Here is a 19092-nt window from a genome sequence, read left to right as displayed (position 1 = left end):
AGAGGGGTCTGAATACTCGCTAAATATAGCGACACTGCACCCGGACTATTTACATTGACCCTCCCCTTTGTTTTTACACTGCTGCTACTCGCTGTTTATTATCTATGCATAGTCACTTTACAAATTACCTCGACTAACCGGTGACCCCTGTATATAGCCTCGTTATTGTTATGTACATTTCTTGTGTTACTTTTTGATTCGATTTAAAAAGATTTAGTAAATATTTTATTAACTATTTCTTGAACTGCATTGTTGGTAGGGCTTGTAAGTAAGCACTTCACGGTAAGGTTTACACCTGTCGTATTCGGCGCATGTGACAAATAACATTTGATTTGATGTATCGTTTATTTTGTCAGTTACCTGTATATCACGTGCATGTTCACACACACTTACACAACTGTTAGCCGCTGAGCTAAAGTCTACCCAACCAACCGTGTCGTTTAGCCTAACACTACTGTGACTAAAATAAAGAGCAGAACACTATCAATCACATTCATGACACTTTGGATTTTGCAACAATAAATACACATCTATTCTGTCAAGGCAAACATCACAATTTCTAAACATCTTAAAATTCAACAATAGTTTAAAAAAAGGCCTTGAATAAATCCATCTCATATTAGGTATAAAACACTACAATCTTTATTTCCCTCATCTCATTCATGATTGTCATATCTTAGAGGTTACTTAAAATGGAGGAATGTATATTTAGTGTCATTATAAACAACAATTCAGACCTGCCACTGACCAAGGCTAAGTAAAAAATCATATGCTGCATTTGATACTGCCCGATAGAGAAAGTTGAACAGAGGAAGTATCTGAAAAGTACTGAAAAGAGATCATGTCAAGGACTTTGATGATCAGGAAGTCAACTCATTATGACACCTCTGTCACTAGGCTGGCTCACCTTGGTTAGTAAGACCATTAAGAAAGAGCAACATAAAGCACTTTGTAACAAGCTAAATCAAAAAGCAAGTGAACGCCTTGTGGCCTTCGACTAACTATTCTTGATGAAAACCAAAACGGATAGAGACCGAGTGACATTCTGGGAGTGATGATACACTACCGGCCTGTGGACTAGATAGGCTGAGTGACATTCTGGGAGTGATCATACACTACCGGCCTGTGGACTAAATAGGGGCCCCTGTCTAGTTCAGCTCTTGCTTCAACTTGTTCTTCTTGACTTTGGGCTTGGCTGCCAGAGGGGGCAGGGTGGTGGAGGGGTCTGACTCGTCTGGCTGAGGGGCTCGGGAGGTGGGGGTGGTCTCCACATCAGGCTCCTCCTCCAAGGCCAGGGAGGGGGGTGTGGGCTGGCTATGGGGGGACACTCCTGAGAGACAGGTATTACAAATTGAAAATTTTACTAAGTATATGCAGTGTTCTGTAAACAGTTCATTTTGTATTGGTGTTACACTTTAAGGAGCTCTCAGAGAGAGATGTGAGTCAAGTTAACAGTCTACTGACAAGATCATATTATTATGTTAACTGGACACGTCTCTATCTCATCCATATACCCTAGTTAATTACCAGTAGTATAGTGGAGGGTAAACACTTTATGTTAAGCGAGCATTTACCCAACTATCACAGAAAATGCATAAACAAATATAGGGATGGTGTGATGTGTTACCTGTGGGGAGTGTGATGCTCTTGTTGTAGCCTGCGGCGGAGGACATGGCCTGCTCCAGGGCCTGGTTGGTGCCTAGGGGCTGCTGGGAGCTGCCAGGGGTTTTACTGGGGGCCCCAGCCGAGCGCTGCTTAGACTTGGGGTCTTTGACCGGCTTGGTCCACTCCAGGCTCTCTCCCACCTGCAAGGCAGCGGCCATCTTCTGAGCCATGTCCATTAACTAAGGAAACAAAATGGCTGTATTAGGAAAAATCAAGAAATTGAAGAGGGCATTTATTGTTGTTGTTGATGTTATTAAGCCGACGTGAGAATGTGGTACAATATACTGACCATACTGTATTACATTAAATGCGTCATATTAACATCAACATCACGTTAATGCAACATTGGCAAACGTTTGTCTCTTCCATCAGTAGTTTGAGCTCACAAGAGGCTGCTGAAGGGAGGACGGCTCATATTAATGGCCGGAAACAGAGCAAATGGAATGGCATCAAACCATGTATTTGATGTATTTCATACCATTCCACCTATTCCACTCCAGTCAATACCACAAGCCCGTTCTCCCCGATTAAGGTGCCACCAACCTCCTGTGTTTGACCTACACCGTATGTGCCATGTCAGAGTATAGAGGAAGCTACTGTATTGTACCTCAGGGTCAAACTCAGTGTTGCTGTCCTTCAGTATGTTGACTTTCCTTTCCATCTCCTGGTACTGTTGCAGGGCTCCCTTCTTGTCCCCGTGGTTGTACAGCAGAATGGCAAAGTTCAGGTTGACCAGAGGGTTGGACCTGTGAGGAACAAGGAGCCAGTCAAAACAGATGGATTTGATACGTCATAGATAGATCAGTAATCAAAGGTAGAGGCAGCGATGTACGAAGTAAACAGCAATATTGGGTTGATGTCTGCAACAACTAAGAGCATTAAAGTGTGAGGTACTCTGATCACAGGAGGCTGCTGAGGGGAGGATGGCACATAATAATGTGCCAATCCACAGATTCCACTCCTCCCCATCGGCATGCGGTGCTGCTCGTGAAAATGTTATATCTCGGTCTCATTTGAAATTAATTACATTCAACACAATTTGAACTTCGTGGATTGACTCAGGACATAAGTTCAAACTGTACGGAAGTTTGATTGGGAGGAACTTACTGGTCTAAAGCCACAGCTTGTTCATAGGATCTCCTGGCATTGTCCACGTCCTCCAGATTGGTCAGTGCAACTGAAAGAGGAGAGTGGTCAGTTCATTGTTAACTACAAAAACTAAACCTATAGAAACCTGTAAACATCCATAAACACATTATAAGACAGATCCCATTACATGAACACTATTCCATGGTAAATATAAGGGAATGCAATGTGGTACCTTGAACCAAGTATTTAAGGTTGCATGTTACCTAGTACTCATAATGCCCTAGGCACAGATTTAGCCTTGTCTTGGACTTAAAGGACTAGGCTGGATCTGTATCTGGGGAAAGTGACACATAAAGCCAATCCAGATGGGAGCAGGCCGGGCCAGGCTAGCATTACCTGCTTGTAGCATGTAGAGTTCTCCCAGGCCAGGCTAGTGTAACCTGCTAGTAGCATGTAGAGTTCTCCCAGGCCAGGCTAGTGTTACCTGCTTGTAGCATGTAGAGTTCTCCCAGGCCAGGCTAGTGTTACCTGCTAGTAGCATGTAGAGTTCTCCCAGGCCAGGCTAGTATCATATAGAGTTCTCCCAGGCCAGGCTAGTGTAACCTGCTAGTAGCATATAGAGTTCTCCCAGGCTAGGCTAGTGTTACCTGCTAGTAGCATGTAGCGTTCTCCAAGGCCAGGCTAGTGTTACCTGTTAGTAGCATGTAGAGTTCTCCCAGGCCAGGCTAGTGTTACCTGCTAGTAGCATGTAGCGTTCTCCCAGGCCAGGCTAGTGTTACCTGCTAGTAGCATGTAGCGTTCTCCAAGGCCAGGCTAGTGTTACCTGCTAGTAGCATGTAGCGTTCTCCAAGGCCAGGCTAGTGTTACCTGCTAGTTGCATGAGTTCTCCCAGGCCAGGCTAGTATTACCTGCTAGTAGCATGTAGCGTTCTCCCAGGCCAGGCTAGTGTTACCTGCTAGTAGTATGTAGAGTTCTCCCAGGCCAGGCTAGTATTACCTGCTAGTAGCATGTAGAGTTCTCCCAGGCCAGGCTAGTATTACCTGCTAGTAGCATGTAGCGTTCTCCAAGGCCAGGCTAGTGTTACCTGCTAGTAGCATGTAGCGTTCTCCAAGGCCAGGCTAGTGTTACCTGCTAGTTGCATGAGTTCTCCCAGGCCAGGCTAGTATTACCTGCTAGTAGCATGTAGCGTTCTCCCAGGCCAGGCTAGTGTTACCTGCTAGTAGTATGTAGAGTTCTCCCAGGCCAGGCTAGTATTACCTGCTAGTAGCATGTAGAGTTCTCCCAGGCCAGGCTAGTGTTACCTGCTAGTAGCATGTAGAGTTCTCCCAGGCCAGGCTAGTATTACCTGCTAGTAGCATGTAGAGTTCTCCCAGGCCAGGCTAGTATTACCTGCTAGTAGCATGTAGAGTTCTCCCAGGCGGGGCTGCAGGTTGGTGGCAGCGCTGAGGAAGTGGAAGGCAGAGGCATACTGCTGCATGGTGAGGTGCACCAGGCCCAGGTTGTACAGCACCTTCCAGTCAAACGGAGACAGGTAGTGGGCCCGCTTCAGACAGCTGATGGCCTGGTTCACACAGAAAGGACCCAGGAAAGGAGAGGGGTTTAACATGGCTAGACAACAAAACAACAACTGTCCTTAAAATGTCATTTGAGGTACTGTAGTACTGTAGTGTACTGTAGTCTTAGTATGCCCCCTTTGATGCCATGGAAAGAGATGACATCTGTCACATTTGATCTATCATATGACATACATCTGTCCTTCACGCCATTTTATATGTACAGTACATGAAATATGAGAATACTCACTGCTACATATTTCTTCTTGCCAAAGAAGCACATGCCGATGTTGTTCCAGAGCGGGGGGCTCTCGGGGACCATGCACGCTGCCACGCGGTACTTGTTCATGGCCACATCAAAGTCCCCATGGGTCTGCATCATACTGCCTGCTGCCAGGATGGCCTAGTAGGGACACATACACATAACTGACATACTGTACATCAGGGATCACCAACTAGATTCAGCTGCAGGAATCACCAACTAGATTCAGCTGCAGGAATCACCAACTAGATTCAGCTGCAGGAATCACCAACTAGATTCAGCTGCAGGGATCACCAACTAGATTCAGCTGCAGGGATCACCAACTAGATTCAGCTGCAGGGATCACCAACTAGATTCAGCTGCAGGGATCACCAACTAGATTCAGCTGCAGGGATCACCAACTAGATTCAGCTGCAGGGATCACCAACTAGATTCAGCTGCAGGGATCACCAACTAGATTCAGCTGCAGGGATCACCAACTAGATTCAGCTGCAGGGATCACCAACTAGATTCAGCTGCAGGGATCACCAACTAGATTCAGCTGCAGGGATCACCAACTAGATTCAGCTGCAGGGATCACCAACTAGATTCAGCTGCAGGGATCATCAACTACAGTACCAGTCAAAAGTTTGGACACACCTACTCATTCAAGGGTTTTTCTTTATTTTTTATGATTTTCTACATTGTAGAATAATAGTGAAGACATCAACACTATGGAATCATGTAGTAACCAAAAAAGTGTTAAACAAATAAACATTTTAGATTCTTCAAAGTAGCCACCCTTTGCCTTGATGACAGCTTTGCACACTCTTGGCATTCTCTCAACCAGCTTCACCTAGAATGCTTTTCCAACAGTCTTGAAGGAGTTCCCACATATGCTGAGCACTTGTTGGCTGCTTTTCCTTCACTCTGCGGTCCAACTCATCCTAAACCATCTCAATTGGGTTGAGGTCGGGTGATTGTGGAGGCCAGGTCATCTGATGCAGCACTCCATCACTCTGCTTCTTGGTCAAATAGCCCTTACACAGCCTGGAGGTGTTTGGGTCATTGTCCTGTTGAAAAATAAATGATAGTCCCACTAAGGGCAAACCAGATGGGATGGCGTATAGCTCCAGAATGCTATGGTAGCCATGCTGGTTAAGTGTGCCTTTTGAATTGTAAATAAATCACTGACCGTGTCACCAGCAAAGCACCCCACACATCACACCTCCATGCTTCTCGGTGGGAACCACACATGCAGAGATCATCCGTTCACCTACTCTGTGTCTCACAAAGACATGGCAGTTGGAACCAAAAATCTCACATTTGGACTCATCAGACCAAAAGACAGATTTCCACCGGTCTAATGTCCATTGCTCGTGTTTCTTGGCCCAAGCAAGTCTCTTCTTCTTATTGGTGTCCTTTAGTAGTGGTTTCTTTGCAGCAATTCGACCATGAAGGCCTGATTCACGCAGTCTCCTCTGAACAGTTGATGTTGAGATGTGTCTGTTACTTGAACTATGTGAAGCATTTATTTGGGCTGCAATTTCTGAGGTTGGTAACTCTAATGAACTTATCCTCTGCAGCAAAGGTAACTCTGGGTCTTCCTTTCCTGTGGCGGACCTCATGAGAGCCAGTTTCATCATTGCACTTGATGGTTTTTGCGACTGCACTTGAATAAATTGTAAATGTTCTTGAAATTTTCCAGATTAACTGACCATTTGAGCTATTCTTGCCATAATATGGACTTGGTCTTTTACCAAATAGGACTATCTTCTGTATACCACCCCTACCTTGTCACAACACAACTGATTGGCTCAAACGGAGTAAGGAAAGAAATTCCACAAATTAACTTTTAACAAGGCACACCTGTTAATTGAAATGTATTCCAGGTGACTACCTCATGAAGCTGGTTGAGAGAATGCCAAGAGTGTGCAAAGCTGTCATCAAGGCAAAGGGTGGTTACTTTGAATCTCAAATATAAAATATATTTAGATTTGTTTAACACTGTTTTGGTTACTACATAATTCCATATGTGTTATTTCATAGTTTTGATGTCGTCACTATTATTCTACAATGTAGAAAATAGTAAAAATAAAGAAAAACCCTGGAATAAGTAGGTGTGTCCAAACTTTTGACTGGAACTAATATATATATAATGTATACATTTTTTGTGGGAAAACACTTTTTATTTGGGCGGCCAAATAAAATCGATTTGGGCCGCCAGTTGGGGAACCCTACAGTACATTTTACACATACAGTACATCAGATTCAATGTTGCGGTTATACAGTACATTGGTGTCAGGGGTTTATAAAAAACGAAACAAGCTCATAAAATGGTGGCCACTTACCTTATAGTTATTAGGGTCATAAGTAAGTGCATTCCCGAGATGTTCAAATGCTTTTTGGTATTTCCCCAACTGTGAAAGAATATCAAAAATCAGTGCGAACAAACATCACCATTCTGGAAAAACTTAATTGACATTTTTTTGGGACACAACATAATATTCTAACCCATTTCCTAATAAAAAAACCATTCCACTCTTAAGAGTGTGTTCAGAGTTGATTGCAGACCCACCTGCAGATACAGGAGCCCCAGAGTGGTCAGCAACTCTGCATTCTCTGGAGAGAACCTACACGGAGGGAAAGACACCTCTAATATCACCTTTACGCATGTAATTACACATAATAATGTCTAATGCAAATAGAAGAACAGAGCTTGGAATTTGCTGATTATTTAATGAGTTCGTTTCAGCATAATTGCAGAGTATTAATTATGACTGGGGGGAAGAAAAGACTTAAAGAAGGAGCCTTGAGAGGAGGGGTGAGGTTGAATTAAGGCTCACAGTGGTTAGTCTAATTAAAAGCAAACCAAGTAGCTGGGCAACTTGATTAATTAATTTACCCAATAGGCAGTAGTAATAATGAACACGGCAAGGCGACCCCATATATACACTGACTTTTGTCATTACCTTATTTCCTCCGCTGCCCTGGATAGGACGATTATTTAATGGTTATTTGGGCTTTGATCCTACATCCATACTAATATCCATACTGACATAACACTTACTCATACTAAAATACCATTTGCTAGTATGGATGCACACACAAATGTATTGCTTCGTTCTAAGTAATATGCTAGTGAGGATATTGAAACCGATTTGGATTTGTACAGTACGTTGAACAATGCCATGGGTGGCCTTCAGTCAGAGATGATAAGTGAGCTTGATTCAGTTGTTTAGATGATTGAACTCAACAATTTCAGAGCGGAAAATGTTAAACTAGTGTGATTACAACCAGGAACAGATCCCACTGTTCAAAGCACAGCATGTTTTCTTCGTCTTTAGGGATTATTTACTCCTCTTTTATTCCAATGAACATCATTAATAGCTATGTAGGGAAAATTACCCTTCTGCTGCATAATCATTACTGTGAAAAGGTTGTCTAAAATTCGTATATATTATCATTGCTCTATTATTAAAAAACAATTCCCTAATGAAGGCTTTAGTGCTTCCAGTTTTTTGAATAATGTAAGTTCAGTGAAAGTTGTTCCTCTAGTATTAAAAACCTACACATTTGGGTTTTTAATAACAAAGCAACCTTTCAAAAAATCTACATTTTCTTCCATGAGGATGAACTTCTTTTAAACAAAACTTAATTACAGTGAATGTTCTCCGTAAATGTCACCTATTCACAATTCTTTAAAAAACAAATGTCCCTTAGGATATTTTCTAGGGCATATTAGAAGTGGTGCAAGGTTCCCCAACTTTTAGAACAGTTTGTTTTAACTTTTAATCTCTACATCCAAACTTACTCCACTGCACTTTTGTACACTTCGATGGCTTTGTCCGTGTCTCCCGCCAACAAGTGGACCTTTCCCAGTGTCATGAATGTCCTGTCGTGTTTTTTCAACTGCAAGGCTGCATTCAACTGCTCTTCAGACTGGAAAACAACAGATACAGTATCTCTACTCTATCATCCAACGTCAAATACTTGTACACTGGCTGAGACGCCATTTCATATTGAAATTTGAATTATAAAAGAACCCTTTAGTCTAATTACTTCCTTATGAACAGTGTGTCAAAATCCAGCTCATACTTACATTTTGGAAGTCTTTTATGAAGGAATAGCATACACCCAGATTATGGTTGATCTCCTGGAGTGAGAAAAATATCAGAGTGGCTATATGGAGCTACAACACAAGTCAAAACGCCTGACTATGCATATAGTTCATTGTTCCACTGTTCAACCCTATAGCCGAGAAGCAGTGTGTAAATCCAGGAAGAGCAATGCTGATGGATAAATCTCCCGGTGTCAATGGTTACGGGTACAGGCCAAAGATAAGCAACTCTACTGAGTAGAGGAAACCACAATCTTTTCTCTTACCCAGTCTTTTTCATTGAGTTTCGCAGCTTCATGATAAACCTCAATGGCTGCCTTGTGTTTCCCCAGCAGAAAACTGAAGGAAAAAAAGATGCATAAACAACTATAAATGGAAGTACACGCACAGAGTAACCCTAAATTCAACATCTCCTAAATCAGCTAATGCCCGGTGGGTATTCTGCTGCAAAATGGTAGACGTGCATCTCCAAGGCAAATGCCGAACAGTTCCCATCCCTCATACCATATAAACTACTATGATTTTGTAAGGAACCCTGCACTAACACAATCTTATATCATTATTATATTCTGTATGACCCGTTCCTGGCCTGGGCCTGTAGAGTGATCTGATCAACGGCAGGGTCTCCCCCAGGCAGGCTCAGGGCTGAGGCAGGGGTACTCTCTACTCACAGCGATCGGGCCACTTGTTTGAGGTTGTCGGGGCTGGTGGGATTGAGGATGGCACAACTCTGGAACAGCTCCAGGGATGGCTGGATCTGCCCCTCCAGACGCAAGATTAGCGCTTCATTGCAAGAAAAGAGTTTTATGTTAGCGTGAAAAGGCGTTAAACCGACACATTCAAATCTAAGGCGCAGTAGGGGGTATAAGCCTTTTTTGGGGGAGGAAATGTTACATCTAAAGCTTGGTTTTGACTGGAATAGACTAAAGCTCTGTTGTGGATGGGATAAACCATTTGAACGTGATGAACACATGAGGGATGTGGAACGTTACGTTATGTAGTATGGCTTCTTACCTTGTACGTATATGGCATATTCACACATTCCCTGGGTCTCCTGTAGCTGCTCTTTGATCATTGCCTTTGGGAAACAACAAACATGATCTCTGCTCCACGAGCAAACTGATGTTACAAGAATATTGCAAGAACTGAATATCGACAGTATTTCCTAAGTTGGTAGTCTCGTCCCACAGCCGCTATCTCCAACACACTGGGGTGGAGTGCAATGAGTCTGGCAAGGAAGACTAATACATTGGCTACACTCAGTTTTGTGATTGGCAGATAAAGCATTCCTATGACAACTAAGACAGACATACAGGTAACTGGCAAAATAATGTAAAAAATACCTTTTTAAAAGTGTCTTTGCTCGCTTTGAGGACAATACAGTGCCACAGACACGGCCCGTTACCAAAACCTGTGGACTCTCCTTCAACGTAGCCAACGTGAGTAAAACATTTAAGCGTGTTAACCCTCGCAAGGCTGCCGGCCCAGACGGCATCCCTAGCCACGTCCTCAGAGCATGCGCAGACCAGCTGGCTGGTGTGTTTAAGGACATATTCAATCAAGCCCTATCCCAGTCTGCTGTTTCCACATGCTTCAAGAGGGCCACCATTGTTCCTGTTCCCAAGAAAGCTAAGGTAACTGAGCTAAACAACTATCGCCCCGTAGCACTCACTTCCGTCATCATGAAGTGCTTTCAGAGACTAGTCAAGGATCATATCACCTCCACCCTACCTGACACCCTAGACCCACTCCAATTTGCTTACCGCCTCAATAGGTCCACAGACGACGCAATCGCAATCACACTGCACACTGCCCTAACCCATCTGGACAAGAGGAATACCTATGTAAGAATGCTGTTCATCAATTACAGCTCAGCATTTTACACTATAGTACCCTCCAAACTCGTCATTAAGCTTGAGACCCTGGGTCTCAACTCCGCCCTGTGCAACTGGGTCCTGGACTTTCTGACGGGCCGCCCCCAGGTGGTGAGGGTAGGAAACAACATCTCCACCCCGCTGATCCTCAACACTGGGGCCCCACAACGGTGCGTTCTCAGCCCTCTCCTGTACTCCCTGTTAACCCATGACTGCGTGGCCATGCAATCCTCCAACTCAATCATCAAGTTTGCAGACGACACTACAGTGGTAGGCTTGATTACCAACAACGACGAGACGCACTACAGGGAGGAGGTGAGGGCCCTCGGAGTGTTGTGTCAGGAAAATAACCTCACACTCAATGTCAACAAAACAAAGGAGATGATCGTGGACTTCAGGAAACAGCAGAGGGAGCACCCCCCTATCCACATCGACGGGACAGTAGTGGAGAAGGTGGACAGTTAAGTTCCTCGGCGTAAACATCACAGACAAACTGAAATGGTCCAGCCACACAGACAGCGTGGTGATAAAGGCTCAACAGCACCTCTTCAACCTCAGGACGCTGAAGAAATTTGGCTTGTCACCAAAAACACTCACCAACTTTTACAGATGTACAATCGAGAGCATCCTTTCGGGCTGTATCACCGCCTGGTATGGCAACTGCTCCGCCCACAACCATAAGGCTCTCCAGAGGGTAGTGAGGTCTTCACAATGCATCACTGGGGGCAAACTACCTGCCCTCCAGGACACCTACACCACCTGATGTCACAGGAAGGCCAAAAAGATTTTCAAGGAGAACAACCACCCGAGCCACTGCCTGTTCACCCCACTATCATCCAGAAGGCGAGGTCAGTACAGGTGCATCATAGCTGGGACCGAGAGACTGAAAAACAGCTTCTATCTCAAGGCCATCAGACTGTTAAACAGTCATCACTAACATTGAATGGCTGCTGCCAACATACTGACTCAAATCTCTAGCCACTTTAATAATAAAAAATTGGATGTAATAAATGTATCACTAGTCACTTTAAACAATGCCACTTTATGTAATGTTTACATACCCTACATTACTCATCTCATTTGTATATACTGTACTCTATACCATCTACTGCATCTTGCTTATGCCGTTCGGCCATCGCTCATCCATATATTTATATGTACATATTCTTATTCATTCCTTTACACTTGTGTATATAAGGTAGTTGTTGTGAAATTGTTAGATTACTTGTTAGATATTACTGCACGGTCGGAACTAGAAACACAAGCATTTCGCTACACTCGCATTAACATCTGCTAACCATGTGTAAGTGACCAATAAAATTTGATTTAATAGGGCGTTAGGCCACCACGAGCCAGAACAGCTTCAATGCACCTTGGCATAGATTCTAGAATTGTCTGGAACTCTATTGGAGGGATGTGACACCATTCTTCCGCAAGAAATTCCATAATTTGGTGTTTTGTTGATGGTGGTGGAAAACGCTGTCTCAGGCGCCGCTCCAGAATCTCCAATAAGTGTAAGTGTTCAATTAGGTTGAGATCTGGTGACTGAGACGGCCATGGTATATGGTTTTCATGCTCATCAAACCAGTCAGTGACCACTCGTGCCCTGTGGATGGGGCCATTGTCAACCTATGGGGGCATGGCCATGGTAGCCAAAACATTTGATACATGACCCTAAGCATGATGGGATGTTAATTGCTTAATTAAGTCAGGAACCACCCCTGTGTGGAATCACCCATTTCAATATACTTTATCTCTCATTTTTTTAAGTGTTTCCTTCCTGGGGCGGCAGGGTAGCCTAGTGGTTAGAGCGTTGGACTAGTAACCGAAAGGTTGCAAGTTCAAATCCCTGAGCTGACAAGGTACAAATCTGTCGTTCTGCCCCTGAACAGGCAGTTAACCCACTGTTCCTAGGCCGTCATTGAAAATAAGAATTTGTTCTTAACTGACTTGCCTAGTTAAATAAAGGTAAAATATTTTTTTTTTTTTGGCAGTTACCTGTAGTAAACCAACATTCTTGGTTCATTCCCATTTTCACCCACAACAAGTATTATAACAGCTGTTGTTACAAAACTGTACTTCTGAGATTGTGTAGTGGGTTCATTCATTATTTGATTTATTTAACTACGCATGCAGGGTAGGAGAAAAATAGCATGCGCTAGTAGCATTTTCACATTTCCAGACGGAACACAGCTTGAAACAGAAGATTACATCACTATCTTCTCAGCAGAAGACACTAAGACAAAGTGAGGGTGAGGGAGCCCTTGATGCCTTCATTCATTAACTGCATGCTGTCTAGGCTGACAAAAGGTCAGTGTGACACCAATGCACATTAAACAAGGGGGAATGAATGACAGTCAGGGACTGGACCGGACCACCGGGAGAGACAGCGCGGCGGGGGGAGCATACCTTGCAAGTCTCATAGTCTTTGCGGATGTAGTGCAGGTGGATGAGCCAGTTCCTCCTCTCCAGAATGGGAAGTTCCGGAGCTGAGGGGGAGAGGCAGAGAAGACATTCAGGGGTGATGAGGAGACGGCATATTGGCTCGATACCAAACAAACCCCTCCACCCTTTCTCATTTAAGGCCCTTGTTGACCCGCACTGATAAGAATAGATTTAATAGAATAATCCATGACGTGGTCAGAAATCAAGTACAGCAAAAACAGTCTCATTCTGCCCTCTCAGAACAACTGAAGCTAACATTGCTGTATATGAGTTGAGTCATGCTGCCAGTGAATGGCCATTTCATGTTATACTATCTCAAATCAAAGTTTATTGGTCGCGTACACAGATTTGCAGATGTTATCGCAGGTGCAGGGTAATGCTTGTGCTTCTAGCTACAACAGTGCAGTAATACCAAGCAATACATAACAATACACAATAATACAAAAAAGAAAAATGTAGAAATATCAATAAGATATGTAATTAAATGAAGAAATATTTATAGCATTTTCAATGATAATTCAGAAGAGACTCTCTCTTTAAAATGTATGGTCACTTTATTACCTGAAACTACAGTGCTCTGCATCAGTCTTTAATAAGACAAGGACTGACGCAACATTTTCCAACAAAAACCCTTCAGGCTACTTTCCTCAGACATAATACCTCAGTAAGTTAGATAATAGTTACAATACTGCTAATTGTTAGTTACAGACAATGATGTTGTTTTATTCTGCCTCTGCCATTAAGATATTATCCTTGTTGCCCAGGCAACCATGTCTTTAACAAGCTCAGTGTTCCTGACAGGAATGACAAGGAGCACATGCTACAGACAGACAGACAATGGGGAACATGAAATTCAATACAGTAGGATATATTTGGTGAGCTAAGATGGCCATGCCAACCAAGCTTCTGTATAACAGTACTGGAAACCTTTCCTCTAGCAGAACACAATTGTATTCAAGATAGCTGCCATTGTAATTCCAAATAGAGTGACTTCTTTGATTTCAGTAATCCTTTTATCTTGTGCCTACCTGTGAGGCAGCAATAGGACACTGGCTATATGAAATGAAGCTGACTGAGACTACACTACAGGGTATTGGGTGGATGTTGTTAGGTTAGTGCCTGTGGAAAAACTGTGATTTACACCAAAGCTCCCCTCTGTTTTATCTCGCCAATTGTTAAGTCGGAGCTCCAGTGTCTCACAGCAAGAACCTCAACTGGACCCCCACTCTAACCCCACAGAGAAAGCCTTCCTTTTCCCCTGTTCGCTGAGTGCTAGACTGCAGTGTATGGAGACTGCATCCCCCCTCTCATATTTGCCGCATCAGATTTGGAGTGGCCTTATTTGTGGGCTTAATCCGCTTTGGCTCCTGCCGAGACAGCAATAATATTCTTGTCTCTGGGTTTCAGCTGCGGCCCTGTGGCACTTTAAGTCCACTCTTACTAAAGCTGGGAAGATTTTGAGGAGGGAGGGGTTCGTCTGTGACATGTCTTCATGGGACAATAAAGAGAGAAGCAGCAATAGGAAGAGGAACCCAGCATGGAACCGTCCAAATATAGCCAGCGAGAAGATTTCATTCCCCCCCAAAAAAATCCTCTCATTGTACGCATGATCTCGGTAATGTGTAGAGAGAGAAGAGACAGCTTTGTATTATTCTGTTCACTATAAAAAAAAGTCCAGCTGAGCAAAGAGGATAAGTTGGAGGAGAATGCTTGAAGAAAAGCCTGTTGAGATCAAAAGACCCCTGAAGCGGACAAAGTTCACTCTTCAACTTGTCACCTCTTTGGAAATTGAGGTCAAGTGTAAGAACTGTGCGTTAGTGTTTCTCCTACAATTGCTTTGTATCAATGACATGATTTCTGTAGTGGGCTGCACAACAATATGAGTTGGCACACAAAATACAGTGGGTGATGTATGAGGGGGCCTAAGGGTGATATCATGGCCTTCTTTTTATTTATTAAAAGGTCAACTTCTGTGGGATGGATGAAAACAATATCTACAAGCTATTCTATACGAATGCTAGGCCTATATATTTTTATTGTGTTCTGGAATATGGTTGTAAGTTTCTGTCAGCTTAAACATTGGAAGAAGGGTAAGGGCGCCCTCTTTAGTCAAATAAAATATTTGTTTAAAGTCTGTAACACACTGCAGCGAGCATTAATTCAATTCTGACATTTTGACTTAGTCTCGTCCCTTTGCAACACTGAGGGTCAGGTTTCAATGACGGACTGTTTTGGCAACTACGATAACGGGGGAAAAGTGAGAGGAGGACGGCTCATAATAATGGCTGGAATGGAGTCAATGGAATGCTATCAAAGACATCAAACAAGTAGTTTCCATGTGTTTGATGCCATTCCAATGACTGAATTCCAGCCATTATTTTGAGCCATCCTCCGCTCAGCAGTCTCCACTGGTAGGCAGTGACGTAGTTCCTCTACGTCAAACTGACGTTCTATTACGTACAGACGCTGTTATGCCGGAGCATTTTTTAATTGCTGGAGGGAACCTGGATGTCAAGAGTAATTTTGACTAGCGTGACCTTAGTAAATGCTGTCAGTTAGCCAAACCATTTCCCCTTAATAAATAGGCCTATGGCATCATGTTTTTTTGTTTTTGTATAACTAATGCCCTCCACTGTCATGTTAAAACACAGGTGTATGTGACATTTCAATGGAAAACTGTAGAGTTACTGTTGTGTAATTAGACATTTACCTTTTGGAGCCTGGCGTTTCTTCGTCTCAGGGGCCACTGGGAGCTGAAAAAGAGGGAGATCCATGAGGCAACAAATTGGGATGTGGTCAGGGAGTCTCAATTTTGGAGCAACTCCTGGCCTGCATCCTGCCACCTTCTTCACCATTCCCCTCTGAGGATGCATTGTACACTACACCTGGACCATCAGACTCTTTTGGTCACAGACAGCCATAATACACTACACCTGGACCATCAAACTTTTTTGGGGTCAGACAGCGATCTTTGGTAGACTAGAACACTTAAAGTGAGTTTGATGCAGCGAGCAGGCCCTTTACTAGGCATGGATCTAGAGATGACATGCCTGTGTCCTTTTATGAAGGAGCTTTAATACACTCATTACCTCTTTCACCACCTTTTGTTGTGGGGCTTTCGCTTCCTTTATAACTCACTTTAACATAACATATCTACAATACATAATCAGTAATACAGCAACATCAACAGTAGAGTAGTGTGTAACAATAACACATTGTTACACACTATTCTATGTAATTGTGATTGGAGCCCAGGAAGAGTAGCTGCAGCCAATGGGGATCCGGAATAAACACAAATACAAAATAATGTGTTTGCTATTTGTTAAAATGCAAGATTTGTCTGTGCTTTGTTGCCAAGTTTATTTTTACATTTTCTATTACCGATAGGTTTTTTGTATGGGTTTAAAATATTCAATTAAGTCTAAAAAATGTTATTCATTTCATTGAGTGTTGATTTGGTTGGACTAAATTGCATTACGAAGACTTTGTTCTATACATGTTCATAAAACACATTTATTGAGGATCTCTTCCAAGAACAAAGCGTTCACATAAAAACATCTTAAAAGTACAAAGTAATGTAACATAACGTTCACCTAAAAAAAAATCTTACAAATACAAAGTCTAACATAACATTCACGAACATCTTGAAAACGTACTGTGCAAAAGTAAATAGCATTCAAGCAACAACAAAAAAGTGTTGCACTGCAAATTCACAACGTTGTTGCAAAATGTTCTTTGTTGGCATAGCCACAACTTGAGCACCGCGGTACTTAACACTAATCACAAACAGCTTGCACCACAAAGCTAAAACATCAGTGCACAGTTATGGTGTCATGTAAAGAGGTCATAATTGCATCCCGTACAGTAACAACACTTTCCTCCACTGACCCTTGTAGTAAACTATGGTCTTGCTCTGTGAGCTTAGCCTCTGTCTGCTGATGATGATCCTGTCAATGATGTCCCGGTTCCATTCATGCCAGAAACGGTTCTTTCTTCAGTTCACACACATTGTGCAGTATGCAACACGCTGTTACAGTGTCTGTCGTTAACTTAACGTCAATGTTGATGCACTTCATCAAACATTTTAAGAGTCCTAAGAAGTCGTCAACAGCCACCTTGGCAGAACTCAGGTGGTCATTAAACTTCTGTTGGTGGTTATTCAGAGATGTGTCCTGGGAAAAGCCTGTCATTAACCACCTCTTCAGTGGGTACGCTGGGTCTCCTACCGGATGAACTGGCAACTCTACACCAATGACAAATCCTGAACTCTGTGGAAGAGGATAATAATTGTAGATTCAGAAACAATTGTATACATGCAGTAAATATGTCATTACTATGCTTGCAGAGGTTTTAGTCATGTGCTTATTCTCTATAACTGAATCAAAATCAGATGTTTAATCAGATACTTCCTGGGGAAAAGATGGTTCCCCTGCTCCCCTGTCAGTCTGAAATGATCAGAGTTGGCCAATACTCTCACCCCCTGTACGATCTAGACACCCCATATAGACATCAGTGAAGCTAGAAAAAGACAAACTGCTCAAATGTGGCTTATGTCACCAAGTGGTAACATGGCCTCTGTTTGTCAAAACAGAAATTAGATGAGCAGCAGAACACTTACCAGAGGTTGTGATCAGCAACGGCCTGCAACACAGAATAATGCTGCCCTTTGGATATTATTTTGGTAGGAGTGATGGGGATGTGTGTCTCACCGATGGTTACCAGCACATTGCGGATACCCAAGCTGCTTAAACCCACAGATGGTGGCTAGGATGCCTTTACCACCGGGTAGCGAAATAAAGCGGTTGTACTTGTCTACACGACAGCTGCAGTCACCTGTCTTAGAATGATGCAAACAGTGGAGACACCGAATTCAAATAAACTTGAAATAATGTGGTACTCGCTTGGTGTTGCACACCACCACAAAAATAGAGCAAGCCTTCGACGGTATTCAATTGTGTTTCAGACATTGGTGGTCTGTTTAGTTCTCAGACTCTACTAACTGTGCAAGGTGTTCAAATGTGGTCTGAGTCATGTGGAACTGTTTGCGCCATTGATCGTCGTCAAAATCATCCAACATCATACTGCAAACATCTTCACCGCGTCTTCGATCCCGCTTCAACACACCTCGCATGTTGCATCATCGATTGCTGCTTCTTTCGTCAGTACATATAGTGGTTGTAGCGTGTAAACGCAAAAACTGTCGTCGTCTGTGCTGTCGTTCAACGTCATATCGTTGTCTGCTCAGGCGTGTATTTTGAGTGAGATTATTCTGACTACTAGAAAGTAGACTCAGCATGCTCTATTGCAACTTTACTACAGCATTATTTACCAAATGTATTAACGAAAGTACCTTAAGAAGGCTGGCTCCAGCAACACTTTCATCCGCCATGTTTGCTGTCCAACAATAACAACGTGTCGCCGACGAGTAATGACGACTTCACATCTGCTTGTGGCGTCCAGTAATATTGGGCGTCATTAAGAACGCAAGATAAATCATTGAACTATTTGAATTGAATGTACACTAATTATCGACGGATGGAATAACGGCATACCCCTTGATTTCGAAAAATAACGTTATGACATTAATTTCGTGAGTTTAGCTAATTATCTAGCTAAGCAAAACGTGTTAATGTAGCATTTTGTGATAATTAGGTTAAGATTAGGAAAAGGGCTAGGGTTAGTTAATGCAAAACCTTCCAACTTTTGACGTTAATTTGACCAAAGTTGGATCCCTTTTAGCCATGGCCCCATACGGAGCTGTAACGACAACAATTACTGCTGTAACGCATTTGCTAGCATTAACAAGCTTGTCGTTAGCTAGTTGCTATGTTTTCAGCTAGCTAGAGCTGGAGAATGCTCAGCAAAACGTTTCTAGACATATTACTGCTAACAGACATACTGCTAACAACAAACATCCCAGCTAGTTATATCCAAGACATTGCAGATTTTATTCGGTTTACCATTGTAATTCATAGCAAGTAAATTATCCTCACAGTTAGTGTGTTTTCTTCGTCCGCCATCTTGACAGCACAGGAGACTGTTGCCATGGTTACGCTAGAACGGGTACGCTAGAACGGGGTACTTTTGAGCTCTGTTTCAAAAAGC

General features: G+C 43.0%; 1 protein-coding gene across 6 annotated transcripts; it reads right to left on the bottom strand.

Annotated features, from left to right (window-relative positions):
• Positions 1-326: 326 nt before the first annotated feature.
• On the bottom strand, positions 327-19092 carry LOC129834872 (Bardet-Biedl syndrome 4 protein-like). 6 transcript variants are annotated; one of them, XM_055900210.1, is made up of 17 exons: positions 18981-19067; positions 16876-17255; positions 15698-15740; positions 12952-13031; positions 9683-9746; positions 9340-9451; positions 8935-9007; positions 8651-8704; positions 8363-8490; positions 7127-7181; positions 6900-6968; positions 4558-4710; positions 4144-4315; positions 2773-2842; positions 2273-2411; positions 1628-1844; positions 327-1330 (listed from the first exon to the last, which is right to left on the bottom strand). In XM_055900210.1, exons 5-17 carry the CDS (start codon positions 9741-9743, stop codon positions 1149-1151), a joined length of 1485 nt encoding a protein of 494 aa, XP_055756185.1. In that variant the 5' UTR covers positions 9744-9746; positions 12952-13031; positions 15698-15740; positions 16876-17255; positions 18981-19067; the 3' UTR covers positions 327-1148. The 6 variants fall into 6 exon arrangements, with proteins under 6 accessions (XP_055756185.1, XP_055756186.1, XP_055756184.1 ...); XM_055900211.1 differs by having other exon boundaries at positions 18948-19030; XM_055900209.1 differs by lacking the exon at positions 18981-19067 and adding an exon at positions 17606-18783.

This window comes from Salvelinus fontinalis, chromosome 35, assembly GCF_029448725.1.
Source record: "Salvelinus fontinalis isolate EN_2023a chromosome 35, ASM2944872v1, whole genome shotgun sequence".
NCBI lineage: Eukaryota > Metazoa > Chordata > Actinopteri > Salmoniformes > Salmonidae > Salvelinus > Salvelinus fontinalis.
This window is presented reverse-complemented; position numbering and strand designations above follow the sequence as displayed.

Coding starts and splice junctions, on each gene's coding strand:
- LOC129834872 (XM_055900206.1), bottom strand. CDS start 19,034: ATGGCAACAGTCTCCTGTGCTGTCAAGATGGCGGACGAAGAAAACACA. Junction 9,452..9,682: donor ATATGCCATATACGTACAAG/GTAAGAAGCCAT, acceptor CTTGCAATGAAG/CGCTAATCTTGCGTCTGGAG. Junction 4,711..6,899: donor ATGACCCTAATAACTATAAG/GTAAGTGGCCAC, acceptor TGTCCCTACTAG/GCCATCCTGGCAGCAGGCAG.